The sequence below is a fragment of the Blennius ocellaris genome, assembly GCF_963422515.1.
Source record: "Blennius ocellaris genome assembly, chromosome: 12".
Classification (NCBI taxonomy): Eukaryota; Metazoa; Chordata; class Actinopteri; order Blenniiformes; family Blenniidae; genus Blennius; species Blennius ocellaris.
The window spans coordinates 4813219-4833328 of record NC_137661.1 but is presented as its reverse complement, the minus strand read 5'-3'; the positions used below and the strand labels follow the sequence as shown (position 1 = coordinate 4833328).

At 45.1% G+C, this 20110-nt stretch overlaps 1 protein-coding gene across 2 annotated transcripts in view; it reads left to right on the top strand.

Moving 5' to 3' along the window:
• Positions 1-9160, top strand: part of tmem131 (transmembrane protein 131) — a 38549-nt gene extending 29389 nt beyond the window's left edge. The window contains exons 29-41 of one of the 2 annotated variants that reach the window (XM_080506005.1): positions 256-441; positions 539-694; positions 939-1378; positions 1462-1646; positions 1725-1855; positions 1937-2055; positions 2137-2289; positions 2380-2533; positions 4134-4249; positions 4329-4410; positions 4498-4601; positions 4692-4846; positions 8273-9160. In XM_080506005.1, coding sequence (XP_080362131.1) covers positions 256-441; positions 539-694; positions 939-1378; positions 1462-1646; positions 1725-1855; positions 1937-2055; positions 2137-2289; positions 2380-2533; positions 4134-4249; positions 4329-4410; positions 4498-4601; positions 4692-4846; positions 8273-8542 — 2251 coding nt within the window. In that variant the 3' untranslated portion in view covers positions 8543-9160. Of the gene's footprint in view, positions 1-255; positions 442-538; positions 695-938; positions 1379-1461; positions 1647-1724; positions 1856-1936; positions 2056-2130; positions 2290-2379; positions 2534-4133; positions 4250-4328; positions 4411-4497; positions 4602-4691; positions 4847-8272 lie in introns of both variants that reach the window. The other variant, XM_080506004.1, reaches the window with a different exon arrangement.
• Positions 9161-20110: the final 10950 nt, after the last annotated feature.

Below are 20110 nucleotides of genomic sequence, written 5' to 3'. Positions count from 1 at the left end.
ACATGAGAAAACATTCAGGGCTGCAGCCCTCCAGGATCTGAATTTGACACCTCTGAATTATACAATCAATCAGTCTTCATACCAGACAAAGTGCCGTTGAAAACAACCACACCATGTCTTTTTGTTAAACTAAACATGTATTGTGATGCATCTAAACAGCAGGTAGACTGCCGCAGAGCGTGGTGGCTCCCAGTTACTGCAGCAGCCTCGTCCTTCGGCTCCACATGAACGAAAGCATTTATTGTCTGCCTCCAGGTTTACGCCCGACTTCACCTCGTCTCGAGTGATCCGGGAGCTGAAGCTGGTGACATGCGGGGGCTCCGAGTTCGTGTTTGTCCTGAATGCCTCCTTGCCCTACCACATGTTGGCCACGTGTGCAGAGATCCTGCCCAGGCCGAGCTGGGAGCTGGAGCTCTACATCATAGTGTCTCTCATCATGTGGTGACTAGTGCTCTGCATGTCCTCCGCCACAGCTAATGTGCAAGCAAGTTCTCACTTTGGCAAGGGGTTTGCAACTGTTTTTGTGTTTCTCCCACAGTTCTATGTTTCTGTTAGTGATTGCCACAGCCTACCTGGAGGCTCAGAGTATATGGGAGCCTTTCAAGAGGAGAGTTTCTGTGGAATCCAATTCAACGTTGGAGACTGGGAGACCCTTTAATCTCAGGGACATTGGGCAAATTCACAGTGATTCCAAGTAAGTGGTCAAACAGACACACGCAGCCACAATGAAACATATTAATATTTAAACGGCAATTGTGACTCGTGCAGCTGGAGCTTCCCTTAAGACTCAGTACTTGGTCATCGTCGCTGTCGTTTTTGCTGCAGGGATCTTTGTTGACTCTTCACTTTGAGTTTTTCTGATATTTAGAGATTCAGGAAGTAGCTGCTGCTGGAGCAGGTTAGGTATAACGGAGCCGACTTCTCTGTTGGGCGCTCAGGTTGAACGACTACAGTGACTCACAGCAGCGCTCCAGAGGCTTTTACATGTCCAGTAATGGAGTGGCACGTAGCGGCGGGCGACAGGGAAACGGCCGCACTATGTCAGACTCCGATAGCCACGACAAGAGGTCCCGGATTGGCTTTGGCCGCACATCTATGCAAGCAACTTCCTCGCTGCCGACCAAAGGAAGTTCAAACTCAGGCTCCGACGGCCTCTCAAGCGCCTGCCAGTTGACCCACCAAAAATCTCGGAAGAACAAACAGCTGGACCTCCAGGGTCCGACTTTAGCTGGGTTGTCGGCGCCCCACAGTGGCCTGTGCTCCGAGGATGCCGAATATGCCAGCTTGCTTGGAGCCATGGACAACGATCTCGACCGTCCAGAGTCACTCGGCACTGAAACTGTGCAGGAGCCGAGCGCTCAGTCCGTACAAAACAAAGGTACCAACACAGATTTGATCTTTATAGAGATTGTAAGGGAGGGCCATGGAGAGTTTTCTGACTGTGTTTGGTATCGTTTGCAGTGTTGGAATCCAAAGGGAAGCTGCGGGGCAAGACAAAAGCCCAGAGAAAGAAGGAAGAAAAAGAGAAAAAGTTAACTGTTAAGACTCAGGGAGACGAGCTCAAAGACAACCTGGGTGACAATGATGACAGCTCCTCCACCACCACAGAAACCTCCAATCCAGATGTGGAAACAAACATCAAAGAGGTAAACCAAAGTCATGTTGTCCATTTCATGGCTCTCTGTCTTTCTGCATCTCCTCAAGCCATCTCTCACTCCTTCCAGGAACCAGTTAAAAAGAAAGGAAGGACAGTGACCAGTGGAAAGGTCAAAGAAGAAACATCAAATTTCCTCATTAAAACCAAACTTAAGAAGCAAGCACCCACAAAGAAAGAGATCCCAGCAGAAAAATCCAGGTTTAAAAAAAAAAAAATCAGGTTTTTAAACTTAAGCTTCTTTGTCCGTTCTCTTGTTTGAGAATCTTTTATTGTTCCCAGTTCTCTGGAGCTGCCGTATGTAACACCACTGGAGAATAAACAACGCAAGAGCTTCACGCCCAAAGCCCTGCACACACTCTCCAGCATCCCAAAGACAAGACCGCTTCAGAAGCAGAGACGTACGTCCCCTTCGGCGTCATCACTTTTTGTGGCGTCGTCAGACGTGGTGTGTGACAAGTGTTGGTTTGTTTCAGCTGTAGATGGGAAGCAGGACGAGGGCCGCCCCGCTCTCTTTGTCAAGCTGCTGCCCAGCAGCGGCTCTGTGCCGGAGCTCGGCCACAGCAGCAGCTCCGAGGGCGAGAAGGAGTTTGCATCTCCGGAGTGGGACGTCCCCCTGTCCAAGAACAGCATCCGTGAGTTGAAGTGCCGAAGCTGCTGTGTGGCGTCCCTCTGTGGCATCGACCGTCTAACGAGACTTGCTTTCTCTCCCGTTCCTCACAAAGCCTCAGCTGACAGTCTGCAGCAGATCTCCATCCAGACCATGAACGCAGATCCCTTCCTGAAGCGATCGGTCTCAGCCGGGACCTGCTCCCCTCCGCCCACCTCCCCCAGTCTCCTGACCCGAGGGACTTACAGCAGCGTGGTGAACAGTAGCAGGTATTCTACCACACCTGATGGTCCGGCCACTTTCCACAAAAACTAAGTGCAAGAAGTTGCTAGAAATCCTCAGTAATCCTCAAACAGCCATCATTTCTACATATGATTGTGTATGTGGGCAAAACTTCCCACGGTCGTGATGAACCAGGAAACTATTTACAAACCTCATTCATAAACTAGCCAGCCGCTCAGCAACATCATAAAGTATTTTCTTTCTCGGACTGAACCTGGCTCTTTATGTCACATGCTCTTATTTTATTAAACTTTTCAAGTTGGAGGGTAACACTCTCAAATACATCCAAACAAACTGAATATAGACAGTCAAACTTGGACTAATTAAAAAATACCTTCAAGGAAACAGTCTTAACATACTGCATTTGTTCAGCTAAGTAATACCAATGGTTGTAAATCATGGCGTTCCCCAGAGCACGATCCGAGGCCCAATAATGCCATCTTTATCAACGCGTTGTTTTTAGTCAAGCGTTCATGTTTTGTACATGAAGCTCTTGATGTTTAAATAATCCAAGGAACAGAGAAGCAGATATTACTTTTATGTAATTAGAATTGAAAATAAACTTTTCGGAGGGGAAACTTGTAAGTCTTGAACGTATTGAGATGAATTAGAACTAGTGCTGTCAATCGATAAAAAAAAATACAAAATCAACAAATTAATTGTACAATTTTCTGTAATTAATTACATTGTTTTTCTACTGAAGCTTGTAATGGATATTTATTGAGGGAAAACCACGGAATTAATTTCGAGTGCAGGTTCACCACTTTGAAAAGGTTAATATTTCTAGAGACTTATTACATGAACACAGTGACAATAATATACTGTAACATCCACACACTAGAGACAGAGAGAGGGAAAGTAGCACGCATTGAGAGAGCGCAAGGAAGGGAGAGACTGCACACACACACACACACACACACACACACACACACACACAAAGTATACAGGAGAGCCAGGGAAAGAGAGAAAGAGGAGAAATTAATGTTTTACCTGCAAGTCTTTCCTCCAGTTTTACAGTTTGGTGGCTCCTGGTCAGCCAGTTTTGCTGCAGAATTTCTTCTGTGGTCATTAAATTCAGCTTTTCAAAGTCAATCTAATGACTTACACTTTCTCAATCAGCCTTCAGGTAACTTTTAAAGTGAAACTTTGTGCCTTAATATTATTCCACTCAGTATTGTGCTGCTCTGTAGTCACAGTGCTGCATTCAGAGACACTGCACAGACTGCTGCTCCAGTAAGGGAGTTAAAAAAACAACAACAAAAGTAATAGTAACAAGTAAACAAAACTGCATTAATTACGAAAAAAAAATTTTTAGCAAATTAAATGTTTCAAATCAATTAATTAAATGAACGTGTTATTTTTGACAGCACTAATTCTAACACAAAGTCAGACTTGATGGAGTAGAAAGTATTGCTAAAAGGTTGTAGTGTTTTGTGTGACACCTGGGGACTCTTGGTGTTCCCCAGAGCTCTGTCCGGTCAATACTATCACTATGTCTAGTCTAGTTTATTTGATATTCATCAGGTGAAGCAGGTTTCAACTTTGAGGAATCCTGCGTTTGCGCTCATTCAACGTGTGTTTTTACAGCGAGGGAATCCAGAAGAAAGCTCCTGGCAACAAGCTTCCCTCACCTTCTCCGCTCCCCGGCAAAAATGGAAATCCCACCTTTGCTGCAGTCGCTGCTGGTTATGACAAAAGCCCAGGTAAATATGCAGCAAGCTTTATTACTGTTTTATTGACACTAGACCTATAATTATAATTATGTGTTTGTTTTCTCCCCAGGAGGCTCTGGTCCTGGAAAAACTGACAGCCAAGGAAAGAGCTTGGCACACATGACCTCAGTTGAAAGTGACAGCTCTGACAGGTAATAAAAAAATAACCATTCTAATCTACACAGCGGACGACAGTTTACCATTCCCTGCTTAATCCCAACATGGGTTTGTTCTCTCAGCTCTGGACTCTGGAGTCCACTGGACACAGCCAGTAGTCCCAGCTACCTCTCTGTCAACTCCTTCTCTGCTTTCGGGCCAAACAACTCCTTCAACCTGACAGGAGGTAATTCATTACCGACGCCAACAAAATGCAGAACAACTGGTTCAGCAGATTGTTTTTTCCCCTCGAGCTAAACAATGCATCTGGGTTCAGTTTTCAGTGGAATGAATCAGCCAAAGCCGTCGGAGCCTCAGCAGAGCTGGTCTGAGTTCACCGCCGTTCCTCCACCTTCCATCTGGGAAATACCAAGCAGTGACCCCCTGCACTCCTGGCCCAGCAGCTCCGGCTCGCCGACCACCCCCACCTCAGTAAGACCCACACCGTCATCCTACCCCACCATCAATACACCGTCATCCTACCCCACCATCAATACACCGTCATCCTACCCCGCCATCAACACTCCGTCATCCTACCCCGCCATCAACACTCCGTCACCCTACCCCAACATCAATACACCGGCATCCTACCCCACCATAAACACACCACCATACTACCCCACCATAAACACACCACCATACTACCCCACCATAAACACACCACCATACTACCCCACCATAAACACACCACCATACTACCCCTCCATAAACACACAGTCATCCTACCCCACCATAAACACACCGTCATCCTACCCCTCCATAAACACACCGTCATCCTACCCCACCATAAACACACTGTCATCCTACCCTACCATCAACACACCGTCATCCTACCCCACCATCAACACACCGTCTCCCTTCCCCACCAACACACCGGTCATCCTACCCCACCATAAACACACCGGTCATCCTACCCCACCACCAACACACCGTCATCCGACCCCACCACCAACACACCGTCATCCGACCCCACCACCAACACACCGTCATCCGACCCCACCACCAACACACTGTCATCCGACCCCACCATCAACACATGATCAACACACCGTCATCCTACCCCACCATCAACACATGATCAACACACTGTCATCCGACCCCACCACCAACACACTGTCATCCGACCCCACCATCAACACATGATCAACACACTGTCATCCTACCCTACCATCAACACACCGTCATCCGACCCCACCACCAACACACCGTCATCCTACCCTACCATCAACACACCGTCATCCGACCCCACCACCAACACACCGCCATCCTACCCCACCATCAACACATGATCAACACACTGTCATCCTACCCTACCATCAACACACCGTCATACTACCCCACCATCAACACATGATCAATACACTGTCATCCTACCCTACCATCAACACACCGTCATCCGACCCCACCACCAACACACCGTCATCCTACCCCACCATCAACACATGATCAACACACTGTCATCCTACCCTACCATCAACACACCGTCATCCGACCCCACCACCAACACACCGTCATCCTACCCCACCATCAACACATGATCAACACACTGTCATCCTACCCTACCATCAACACACCGTCATCCTACCCTACCATCAACACAGTCATCCTACCCCACCACCAACACACCGTCATACTACCCTACCATCAACACACCGTCATCCGACCCCACCACCAACACACCATCATCCTACCCTACCATCAACACACCGTCATCCGACCCCACCATCAACACACCGTCATCCTACCCTACCATCAACACAGTCATCCTACCCTACCATCAACACATCGTCATCCTACCCCACCACCAACACATGATCAACACACTGTCATCCTACCCCACCACCAACACACCGTCATCCTACCCTACCATCAACACAGTCATCCTACCCCACCACCAACACACCGTCATCCTACCCCACCACCAACACATGATCAACACACTGTCATCCTACCCCACCACCAACACATGATCAACACACCGTCATCCGACCCCACCACCAACACACCGTCATCCTACCCTACCATCAACACACCGTCATCCGACCCCACCATCAACACACCGTCATCCTACCCTACCATCAACACAGTCATCCTACCCTACCATCAACACACCGTCATCCTACCCTACCATCAACACACCGTCATCCGACCCCACCATCAACACACCGTCATCCTACCCTACCATCAACACAGTCATCCTACCCTACCATCAACACATCGTCATCCTACCCCACCACCAACACATGATCAACACACTGTCATCCTACCCCACCACCAACACATGATCAACACACCGTCATCCTACCCTACCATCAACACACCGTCATCCGACCCCACCACCAACACACCGTCATCCTACCCTACCATCAACACACCGTCATCCGACCCCACCACCAACACACCGTCATCCTACCCTACCATCAACACACCGTCATCCGACCCCACCATCAACACACCGTCATCCTACCCCACCACCAACACACCGTCATCCTACCCTACCATCAACACACCGTCATCCGACCCCACCATCAACACACCGTCATCCTACCCTACCATCAACACATCGTCATCCTACCACACCTTCAACACATCGTCATCCTACCCCACCACCAACACATGATCAACACACTGTCATCCTACCCCACCACCAACACATGATCAACACACTGTCATCCTACCCTACCATCATCACACCGTCATCCTACCCCACCACCAACACATGATCAACACACTGTCATCCTACCCTACCATCAACACATCGTCATCCTACCACACCTTCAACACATCGTCATCCTACCCCACCACCAACACATCAACACACCGTCATCCTACCCCACCATCAACACATGATCAACACACCGTCATCCTACCCTACCATCAACACATCGTCATCCTACCCCACCACCAACACATCAACACACGTCATCCTACCCCACCATCAACACATGATCAACACACCGTCATCCTACCCCACCATCAACACATGATCAACACACCGTCATCCTACCCCACCATCAACACATCGTCATCCTACCACACCTTCAACACACCATCATTCTACCCCACTACCATGTTGTCCTCCGGCTGGGCCTTCCCTCTTCCTGGTTTGGGGGGCGTGGCTCTCCGGGGTGGTTTGTCGGGGCCTCCCCGGGTGTGCCGGACCGCCGGGTGCCGGAGCGGCGGCGTCTCGCCCTGGTGGCCTCGGGCCCCAGGATGGTACTGCGGGCCCCCCCACAACAGTTCCAACCACACCCAGTGGACAAACCACACGCACACACACTTCTACTCATCATCAGTGAGATTTGCTGCTGATTTTTCTTGTTTTCTGCTATTCTTTCAATTATCAAAATCATGTTTTTGTTCTTTTTGTTTTGTTTTGTTTTGCCAACCTGCTACTTTACACTCTTGCTCTAAAATCATGCTACTGTCATGATAGAACTGCTACGGCTGGTTTAATATCATAACAGTTGGAAAATATTTGGACCTCTACCTCTACATGCTTTGTAAGTGGGAAAGCTTCAAAAATCAGCAGTGTATCAAATACTTGTTCTCCCCACCCAATCTATCTCTCTGTTTTCCCTCTCCTCTCCTCTCCTCTATCCTCTCACCCCAACCTGTCAGCAGAATGCCGCCACCTCCGAGTCTGGTTTCTGCAAAGGTTTCTTCTATTAGAGAGAGTTTTTCCTTTCCACAGTCGCAAATAAACCTGCTTGCTTACGTGGGCTTTTCTATTTTCTCTGTTAAAAGTACCTAGGAATGACTGTGTTGTATTTGGTGCTATGTAAATAAAGTTGAAAAAAAAAATAGAAAGCCGTCCTCAGAGCTGAGACGTTAACGTGTTTTTCTCTCTTCTTGAAGTCACTCCTGGGAAACGCCTCCAACCCGTGGTCGGCCACCGCGCCCTTCGGCAGCTCCATTTGGTCCACAAGTGCAGATTCCGCCTTAAACCCCTTTTCACCGACGTCCACCTCGACGGCTCTCACCGATCTGGTCAATAGCTCTGCCCCTCCGCCGCAGCCCTCTCCCACAGAGATGGGTCGAGCGTACATCCCGTGGAACATGTGGCGCCACCCGTGGAGCCGGCGCAGCTCTGAGCCCTGGCCCAGCTCCTCCGACAACGCCAACTGAACAGCAATCAAGTTGTTTTCAAACGAGAGAATCGACCCATAGCATTGAATTACCAGCCCTGCATTTTTGTCTCTCCGGCTTATTATTATTATTAATGGTTGAAGAAAAGCTTCTTTTTTGGGGGGGATCTGTTTTAACAGTTTCCTCTGAGTTCAAAACGCCATCAGCGTGTTCTACACTGAGGCTAGTTTGTCATTAATAAGGAAGGTTTCATTCTTCACGACCTTCTGAGTCAAAGTTCAGTATTAATATTGGAACACCCACCCTATTTTTAGCTATAATTTTGCTTTTTATTGGGTTTTTAAAAAAAAAAGAATAAATAAAATGTTTTGAAAACTCTCATCGGAAACCATTGTACCAGGTTTTTATGTAGCAGCAGGAAGCTTTCATTACATGACTTAAGATTTATTTTTTCTTGCTTCATGGCAAAAATCCCCAAAAGCTTCAGAATTGGTCTTGGTGTTTTATTTTTATATTATTTAGTAAAGTGACCCTGCACTTTCTAAAAGCCCTTTGAGGCAATAAATTGGTTGAACAATGGGAAAGATATTTCAATTTGAGGTTGGTATTGGATGCCTCGGTTTGTCTGCAAATCCAATTAAAGAAAAACAAATATGAGCAGAATGTCTCAATGTGGAGTTTTTTTTTTGGGGGGGGGGTGTTTGGTCCTCTTAAGTTAGATTGAAGTTGGATAACTGTAGTGAGTTGAACCAATGCACTCAGTGAACGTGTCTGTCAGAGGAATAATGCGTCACTGTGCACAGATGAGATGGTCAGATTGCTGAGTCATGTAAAGATTACACGATTACATTTCACTCAGGTTCAAGGCAGTTAGCGTCCATAAAGTTGCACTACCGCCATCTGCTGGTTCCACCTGTCCATACCAATGTTATGGCTAAAAAAAAAAAAAAAAAAAGTTGCTGTTTTTCAAACGAACAGCTACGAATGCAACTATGGATCTATGAATCCCGAATGACCGCCAGAGGCGGTGCTTTAAGCACTAAATATTCCCCTTCGCACATGCGCAGTGCGAGTATGTATACCAACAATGTCGTCTGTGACCCCTGGATGACCCAGATGAAGGTTATATCTTCAGGTGTCGCTCCAAGTCACTTTCCTACAGAATCGTCTTGCGATCACGCAAGGGTTCCAAGTGACAAAGAGCTCTGGCGGTCATTCGGGATTCATAGAACCATAGTTACATTCGTAACTGTTCGTTCTATTTGATTCCTGCTGACCGCCAGGAGCGTTGCTTTAAGCACTGAATTACTAATACCAGAAAGGTCACGAAGAATCCTGCTCACCAGTGTTCAGTTTGTAGAGTCAGAGGACTCTGGCTGAAGGACCACAGCCAATGGATGAGGTGTGGCCACATTCACCCTGTAGAATCTGGAGAAAGTGCCCGACGATGCCCATGAGGCACAGATGTCCTCCAGGGGCACAACCCTTAGGACAACCCATGACGTGGCAACACTCCTGGTAGAGTGACACCAGATGGGAGAGGACGGTTACTTGCCCGACATGCATAGGCAATTACAATGACAACCCAGTGAGATAGGCGCTGTCGGGAGACAGCTCTCCGTTATGGTGGTCTGATAGTTAGGACCACCATAACAGAGGAAAAGCTGATCAGACCCCCGAAAGCCTACAGTAGCTGCAATGTAGGCCTCAGGGTGCACATTGGGCATAACTGTTCAGGCTGGACCACTGGCTCCCTGGGAGGAGGGTCGAACCGCGCCAGCCAAATGGGCTGGTGGAGGTGAGCGTGGGACAGCACCTTCGGGAGGAAAGCCGTGTTTGGCCACAGAGTGACTCCCGAGCCGTCCGAATTCCACCTCAGACATGAGTTGCTAATTGACGGGGCGTGCAGCTCACTGACACGCTTCGCAGAGGAAATGGCCAGAAGGAATGCAGTCTTAAGCGTAACCCACTTCCGATAGATGGCATAGTGTCTTGTTGGGATTTATGGTTGGTTATTTGCATTAAACATTATATGCAAGTAATAGATTACTAAAAGTACTAGATCACTGGAAGTCATTTATGAAAAATTTAAATTATTCATGGAAGTAAACTGTCATTTACTCATTAACAACTCCTCGAGTAATTGAGTAACTCAAGTTAATAAATTATCAAAAATAATTTATTAATGAAAAATAATTAATTTGAATAAATTGATTATCAAATAATGAAAAAGTTATATTCCTGTGTAAATATAACGATCTTAAATAATAGGCAAGGTGTCAGATTCGAGCACAGACTGCTACGAACCAAGGAAATGTCAACAATACACAATAATTACCAGGAATCGTTCAATTCAGCTAACAGGTGTTTATTTACAACAATGCATTAATTCATAAATAATTCTGAAACTATTTCATAAATCAACACAATCAAGTAACAGACGTCATCAAACGCAGAGATCTAATCTACTAAACAACAAACACTATGTACAGAAAGTGTGTGTGTGTGTGTGTGTGTGTGTGTGTGTGTGTGTGTGTGTGTGTGTGTGTGCGTGTGTGTGTGTGTGTGTGTGTGTGTGTGTGTGTGTGTGTGTGTGTGTGTGTGTGTGTGTGTGTGTGTGTGTGCGCAGTCTGACTGGATGTAATGACCACAAGTGACCACCAGGTGGCGGTGGACCTTGGAAGGCCAGTGTGAGTGGGTGTAATGATCTCAAATGAACGCCAGAGGGAGGCAGGCGGCTGGTTCGGGGCGGTGAACGTGACGACCACTAAGGGTGCGGCGGCACACGGAGGGAGAGTGCAATGACTCGATGCAACCACCAGGTGGGCGTAAAGAGAGATTGTGATGACCCATACAGCCACTAGAGGTGTTTGACTTGCTCTTTCTGGGGACACGGCGGTTGCTCGGCGGCCAGATAAACAAGATGGCCGTCGCACTTCTGCGCGGGGGACGCCAAAATCATTACCATAACGCCGGAGTTTAACTGGATGTTGAGACATGCAGCCAAACTCCGGTGGCGATACGGATGTATCACGGCACCACAAGTTAGCGGTTCGGATGCTAAATGTGGCTATGTGGAGAGCTTATCTCGATCAGTTAACACATGCGGCGGCGGCGGGATACGCGTGGGGCGCGCGCATGGGGAGTTAATGAAGGAGACAAGAGAGAGAGGAGGAAAAGAGGGAGAAAGTTCTGGTGGGGCTCGGTCCGGGGCTCGGTTCTCCACCCAGAGATCTCCTCAGAACTCCTGTTCTGAGGGGGAAAACCAGAGTCCCGAGCTTGCAATGATGCATGTGAATGCGCTCGCGCACGGACACTTAACACGGATGCTTATCAGCGGCACATGAAACACAATTGCAGGTTCGCTTCAGGCTAATCTAGCAGCGCTGCCCAGACGGTTCCGTTGCGCTGTGCGTTACAGCACCGTCCATGGCCTGGGCTTTCGTAGGACCCTCGGTTCCGCTAGTTGGAGTGCGGACATGGCCTGGTCTTTCTGCAGGTCGTGCAGCTGGGGGTGGGGGCCTGGGATGGCAGCAGGCAACTCTTCTCCACATTCACCTTTAGCCCGAGTCGAGCCACATGAGACAGGAGACGGACTGTGTCTTGGGACCACTGGGCACGGGCTGGAGCACAGATGAGCAAGTCATCCAGATACAGGAGAACCTTCAAGCCCCGAGACTGTAGAGTTGCAAGGGCTGCAGAGAGGCTTGGGCATCGAGTATCGATTGGAACCGGGACTAACTTGTCGATTTTCCCGGAACTGTTCAAATTTAAAAATTTCGATTCCCAGTCTGCAGAACACCAACGAAGAAGAATCCGTCAAACACCACTAAGGAAGAAGAATCCACTGAGCACCAACGCAGAAGAATCCGCCAGCAGCAAGCATGGACACGGTACGACGGCGATCTAAAGTCTGGCTTCACTTCATTAAAATCCATGAAAACTAAGCTCGGTGCAGCATTTGTAAACATGTTATATCATACAAAGGAGGATGCACGGCGAACATGAGCAAACACCTCCGTGTTCATGGTGTACAAACAACAGAGTGCCCAGTCTTCTGCCTTCCTCCGTTGCCTCTTCCTCCAGCTCCAACCCTCAGCCTAACTCCGCACTTCAGTCCAAATCCGGTAAGTAAAACAATATAATAGCTCTTATGTCAACAATGAGGCAGCTAACAAGTTATACTCGACCTAAAATGGTGGGTCAGCTCAAATGCAAATACCCAGCTAATTAGTTAGTTAGCTAGTTAGCCCATGTATTTTTTCATAGATGAACGACGACCTGAAATTGCTAACATTAGCCAGGCGGTTGACAAGATTACGCCTACTCCATTCACCATAGCGGCCAAAGGAAAGACGTCTGTGTAATAGAAGAGTGCCACAGAAAGGTTACCGCATATATGGTAAAAAAAAAATGCATCACGAACATTTAGGTAAGTTCAGCAATAACGATAGAGCTAAATTAATTAATACTGAGCTAAAGTTACAGTAACAGTGACATTATGTGTGTTCATGTTTGCAGGGACATGGTGAAAACCCTCAACCCCAAATACACACCACCTTCAAGGGACTACTTATCAAATCAATGAATCCCATCTTGGTACGAGATCGAGAAATCCAATTTATTTACAGAGCTCAGTAACATCTGCTCTGTTGCACTCACATGTGAAGGCTGGAGTAGCGTGACACATGACCATTACCTCACCATCACCACATACTATATGATGGAGGGCAAAATGCAGCAAAAAGTGCTAAAAACAAAAGCTGTGTACAAAGCACAGACCGGTTGTCTTGTGGCAGAGGAAATCAGTGACATTCTGTCAGAGTTTGGCATTTCTGATAAAAGTGTAGTCACTGTAGATAATGCTGCCAATATGGATGGAACTATTAAGCACCTGCAATTTTTGAAACTGTGCTGTTTTGCCCACACACTTAATCTCGCAGCACAAAGTGTGTACTCCCTGAATTCAGTGAGTCAGTGGGTGGCCAAGGTCCGAACTGCTGTTGTGTGGATGAAGAGGTGCTTGATGGCGAAGGTGGTTCTCCAAGAGAAGCAAGAACTTCTACGTAAGACACACAAAGTTCACTTTATTTAACTGTTGTGCATTGACATTAATGGAATTAATTTCTGATCTTATTTTTATTTATGAGCTTTGCGGAGTAGTACTGTACTACTAGTATTTGAGTCCAATTTTGAATACAACTATTGTTTATCTCCGAGGATGGAAAGCATCTGCTGAGTGCTGAATTACTTAAAATTAATGTTATTGTTTTTATCAGAGCTGCACCGACACTCACTCATCCTTGATGTGAGAACACACTGGAACTCTCTGTACCTAATACTGGAGAGATTCAAAAATATGGAAAGGGACAGGTAGAGATAGACACAAAAAAATACAGATGAGACACAAAAAATAACAGTACACAGTAAATATGAATTCAAAGGACAGTATAAATGTGAATACAATGCATCAGTGAATTGATTGTCTTGACTCACGGCAAAGAGCTGTCACTATGATATAGGGCTGCACCATTTTTACTAAAAACCCAATTGTGATTTTTCGGACCAATACTACGATTTTTTACTTGTAGACTGTCAAACAACATATTCTTGCTCAAATTGCCCCACATTAGAACAAAACACATTAATCTACTTTCAAAAATATTTGTTTTTATGTGACCAGCATCCTCTTCTGGAGGAATCACAGAGCATCTGTCTAAATACTTTAGGATCTGCTTTATGGAAACTCAGACCTTTGATCTGTTCCAGCTGAACCTGAGATCACAAGGCTCCACCATTCTGATTGGCTAACATAACTAACTCTAACCCAGTCTGATTGGTTAACATCACTCAAATGCCAGAGAAAGAAGGAAAAAACCTCAGCCTGTCAAGGTTACGTTATTACAGTAGTCAAAACGTCAATTGTCATTCGATGTCGATAAACCTTGCAGCCCTACTATGATAGACTATGTGCTATTATAGGGAGTGCATATGTTAGATGTTTTGTGAAGAAAAAAAAGAGAACCTATGTCTTTTTCATACAGGCTTGCTCGGCTGACTGAGGAGGACTTTCAGAGAGCTGAAGACTTCATCAATCTCATGAAAGTTCTCTACACGTCAACACTCTGCGTGTCTTCAGAAAAGAGCCCCACATGCGGACAGATACAACCCATGCTCCAAAAAGCTTGAGGCACATCTGACTGTGAAAGAGAGAGACACAGTGTTTGTGTCCAACCTTAAAAAACAGGTATGGGCAAACCTATCTAAGTGCTCCCAAAGTAAGCGACTGAGGCCGGCAGCTGGAAATAAATGAGTGAAGAATAGAAATATTTATTCCTGTGGCTTGTTAAAACATTTGAAGAATATTGTGTTTTTCAGAATGATGTCATCAGGAACTTTCTACAAGTGGCCGCTGCGTTGGAGCTTTAAAGAGAAGTTGGATGATGACACTGTCTGGGACAAGATCCAAAGGAAGCTGATTGAACAGGTGAAATGTTATTCATGCACAACTGTTTTCAGGTACTAAAATCTAAGCTCTAAATGCTCGTTATGATCTTTGTAGTCAACAGATGAAGACTGTGGAGCTGATGCTGTCTGAGAAAAGGCCTGAGAATGAGGATGAGGAAGAGAGTGTAAGTGTACAATCGATAGCTGATATTATATCGGTTCTCAATCTTAATAATGATGATAATGCCTTTAATGGATGTTTTTCTTTTTTAGTGATTGATAATACTGATGAACCGTTTCACCTCCCTGCAAACTGTCCAGCAAGTGTCCACTGGAGGAGCTGTTCGCTGAGGAAGAGTCACAGAACATAGTGTCACAGTGGAGCTCCATGTCCATCAAGAAACAAGTGGAGAGAGACCTGCAGATATACTAGGAAATTCCACCGGTCATTATGTCTGAGGACCCTGCTGCATGGTGGTGGAACCAACGAAAGATCTCGCTTTATCATATTTATGTGTTCAAGCTTCTTCTACACCTAGCGAACATGTGTTCTCCACTGCAGGAGACACTCTCTGTCCAGAACGCTCACGCATACTGCCTGAGAAGGCAGATATGATCATTTTCCTCAACAAGAACTGTTTCAGATTTTATAGTGTACCTGCTGCTAATCTGAACTCGTTTGAACACGTTGTTCCTTATTGTTTCATCTTCTGTAGCAGGTTATATTCTGCAGCATGTTTAGGTACCTGCAGCATCAGTCACTCGGGAACTTTGTAGGGTTTCAAAAATAAAGCTCTCTTGTGAAACGTGTACCCCGTGAAAAGAAAATGTATAATATTTGTATTCAAGGTGATAGATTTGATATTTATATACTAGTTTAAAACAGCCCTGTGAGAAATGAATGGTTATGTTCATAAAAAGTTCATGGAATTCAAATTTATGGAGAAGTTAAAGAAAGACTTCTGGTTAGCAAGCTAATGTAAAAGATGTAAACTTTTTTGACCCTGTCTCTTAAAAGAAACAGAATCAATAATCGTTCAGGACCGGAATCGAAACAAGGAATCGGAACCGGAATCTTTCAAATTCAAACGATTCCCAATCCGAGCTGCAGACACACACCTTGTGAAGTCTCATGGAGAGAGGGAGAGGCCAACGGGCAGCACCCTGAACTGCCAGTGACGGCCGCGGTATGCGAAGCGCAGAAACTGCCTGTGTTGCTGACCGACTGGGACGTGAAAGTACACGTGCTTGAGAACGATTGATGTGAACCAGTCCCCATGCTCAGGGCCGCCCCTGGCCAAGTGGGGGCCCTAAGCAGGATTTTATTTTGGGGCCCCCCTTCCAATAACATAACAATAATAATAATAAATTACAATTACTAACCAATCAAATGAACAGCCTCTATCAACAGTGGAACAAGAACTTTACAGATGCACACGTCTGAAAAAACAGTTTATGCCACAAAGTTTTTTTCTTTTTTATTTGAACAACATCCCACCTTCAAGTGAAGCACGAGCCTCTGACTGTTTGGACTTGTTCTTTCTTTTGCTAGCTCCTGAATCGTATTGATGTTTGGAAGCCATCTCTCTCTCTCTCTCTCTCTCTCTCTCTCTCTCTCTCTCTCTCTCTCTCTCTCTCTCTCTCTCTCTCTCTACTCTCTACTCTCTACTCTCTACTCTCTACTCTCTACTCTCTACTCTCTCTCTACTCTCCACCTGGAAACAACTGCCTGCCGGCCCATCTGACCGCTGATTGGTCAGATGGTGACGCTTCGCGCTTTCAATCATATCGTCTCTTTTTTTTCCCCTCTCTCTCTCTCTCTCTCTCTCTCTCTCTCTCTCTCTCTCTCTCTCTCTCTCTCTCTCTCTCTCTCTCTCTCTCTCTCTCTCTCTCTCTCCTGTCTCGGGCTGACTTGGTGGCGGTGTTCTACACGCCTCTCGGCAAACTGCACGCGCATCCTTTGCGCATTTGCAGAGAATGATGATACTTTATTGATCCCGAGGGAAATTTAGTTCACTTGCGCAAAATGGGGCCCCCATGGATCGCGGGGCCCGACGCACAGCGCGTGTTCTGCGTGTAGGGAGGGGTGGGCCTGCCCATGCTCCACCGTTCTCTGCTGTGGTCAGCATGTGGAAAGGTATGACTTTCATACATTTGTTCAACCCGCTGAGGTCTAAGATTGCAAGAGATGTCAGTGAGGAAATCGAAGATGGCGGTGTTGCGGGCGCCGCCATACTCATTTACTGGTTCACAGAAGCGATATAGAGGAAGTGACATGTGAGACCAAAAATGTAAGGAATTATGTATACGGAGGCCGACCTACAGTAACTTGCGTTCCGACCGAACATGCAGGAAGGTACGTAGACGACATGAACACTTGGGAAGTGACGTGGCGGGATCCAATCGCCGGAAGTGATGCAAGAAAGAAGTCATTCGTGGAGAAGACGCACATTTATCGTTTCTTTTTACCGGCCTTTCATATCTCAACAGAAGGAGGATTGTCATCTCATAAGGTAAAGATTTGCCTTGTTGTCTATATAGAAACAATCAGCCTGCTCTAATAAGAAGCAGCAGTTTATCAGTGTTAATGAGAGTAGGAGGAGTTTTGTGGTTAAGTTAGGAGCAATGAAAGTTTAAGTTGCTCTTTCTGTGTTTGTTCCTTGTTTTGGTGTATAAAGTGTAATTTCTTGCCTTGTGAAAACTTATTCCAGTAACTTTTGGTGTGTTAAGAGACGAATGTGCCGACACTGAACCACACCAGTAATCATATCATACTGTATTAATGGATGTATACAACGTGCTTGCTGTTGTGTTATATATATATATATATATATATATATATATGTATATATATATATATATATATATATATATATATATATATATATATATATATATATATATATATATAATTTTTTTTTTGTCTTTTCTGTGAAGGTTTGCATCAGACATGGGGAACAGGCTTTCTCTTTCTCTGACTTCTTTTCCCACCTGAAGGAAACCAGACTATTTCTCATTCTATTTAATCGTGTGCAACCAGGTGCTGAAAAGTGTCAAGGAATTCATCTGCGCTGAGTCTCTATCCCTGTTTCCTTCTGTCGCCTTCACATTTGTGTGTGATAACTTTTCACTTCAAGCGCCTTTTCTATGATGCAACTTGTTTTTCTCTTCCCGCTTTTTCAAATGTGTCTTTATGTGTAAAATTACATCATCCTCGGTCAATAAAATCTGACTAATAATTAATTGATTATAATAAGGCATCTAAATTAGAAGCATCTATCTGGGATGAAACTTTTTATCAGTGCATTCCCATGAGAAAACTATTAAACGTTATCAAATGTATAACATAATGCAATGAATCATTTAGATGTTTGTCAATAAAGTTAAATGTTTATGTCTGTGCCACACATATAGAGAACTGAAATTGCATTTCTCGTCACACCTGCATTTAAAATAGAATTTCACACACTAAAAATAGAAATAATTGAGGTACATATATACAGGCTATGAATATAAGAAGTTAAGAGAAGTATAAAAAGTTTAATAATGTAAACACTGCAGTGAAATCAACACAGTAAAGTGAACAGAAAGTTCTAACAAATATAAATGATGATTGACTTGTTCTTTTTTCAGAGGCAGTCTTCTATTTTAAATGAAATTAAACAAAAATAATGTGAATACATCTCTTGTTTTGCAGGATTTCTTTCATCCAGACACAGAAATGCTGGAATGAATGCAGTGCAAACTTTGCAAAAGCTGGCTGCATGTTGGTTGTGCCTTAAAATCCCACAAACATCTGGAGGAGTCATCCAACTGTGGATGTAACACAATGAATGAGAGCACAAGGTACTATAACAATAGTTTGTACAATTATTCAATAGATGTGTGTCGTATGGCAGAAATGACTGAACCACTTGGTGAGATATTTATTCTGCACTCTTTGTGTTGATGTTGTGTCTTTATATGAGATCACTACTTTCATAAAGAGGTTTTAATCATCAACAGTAGTTTGATGATTATATTGTCAAAGTAAAATATCAACTGATTCTGCATCTTGGCTGATTAATATTGTTTAAATCACAGCAATAATAATTCCCAGACAGTTCTGACTTTAATCAAAGTGTAACTTTTCTGCTGCGTCTTTTCATTGGTTTTCACAACATATTTTTCTCTGCAGGATCATTGAGGCTGTTGAAGGAGGAGGAGGATCCTCACTGTGTTTTCCTGAGAGGAGATCAAGATGAGTGAAACAAACTGTGCTGTCAGTGATTCTATTCTCTTGCGCTAATATATGTTCTCTCTTCTCTCTTTGGCTTCAGCGCTTCATGATGATCTCATGGACTGGAGGGTCCGTTCAAACAGAATGAACCTCTGGAAGATGTCGTCTGCATCACCTGCCATCAAGCAGCACGTCATCATGAAGATGTTGTTTCAGTGACCAGCAGGTCAGAAAACATCTCTTCAATCAAGTTTGAGTTTTTTCATAGCATAAGCTAGATTTGTTTACTTTTATTCCTCTGTATTGTAACAGATGTTGGAGCTACTGGAAGAGATGGAGAAGGTCACAGGAATGAAGAAGAGGGACCTGAGACTCATCAGTTATGTTTTTGATGTTAGGGCCTTCTAACCCAGAAGTAAGATGATCAATCGAATGGAGGACATCATAGAAGTCGAGTGGTCAATATTTTGTGTCTTTTGAAACCTGTCTACATGCAGCTTGTCAATGTTTTTCAGCTCATCATCAACATCCTGATGGGCTAAGGTCACATAAGGCAGAGGTCATCATAGCCAGTGGGAGAAAGTTCTAACACTCTCACAGGCTAACCAACCGGACATGATGAACAAGAGAGTCTGAATGCATCCGGTGATGGTGTAGTAATCTTATAACTTCCTGTTTTCACCTGATAGTAGTGTGTAGCTGCGCTGCTGCTGCTCATTATTGCCTTATCTATTGGAATCTTTACCTTTACATTTGCATAATATCCCTAAAATCAAGACTATATTGACAGAGTGATGCTGAAAAACTAATCCATGCATTTACTTTGAGAGTAGACTATTGTAACTCCCTATTATCAGGATGTGCAAATGACTGCTTAAAAAGTCTTCAGTTGATTCAAAATGCTACAGCGAGAGTCCTGACAAGGACCAGCCTCAGAGATC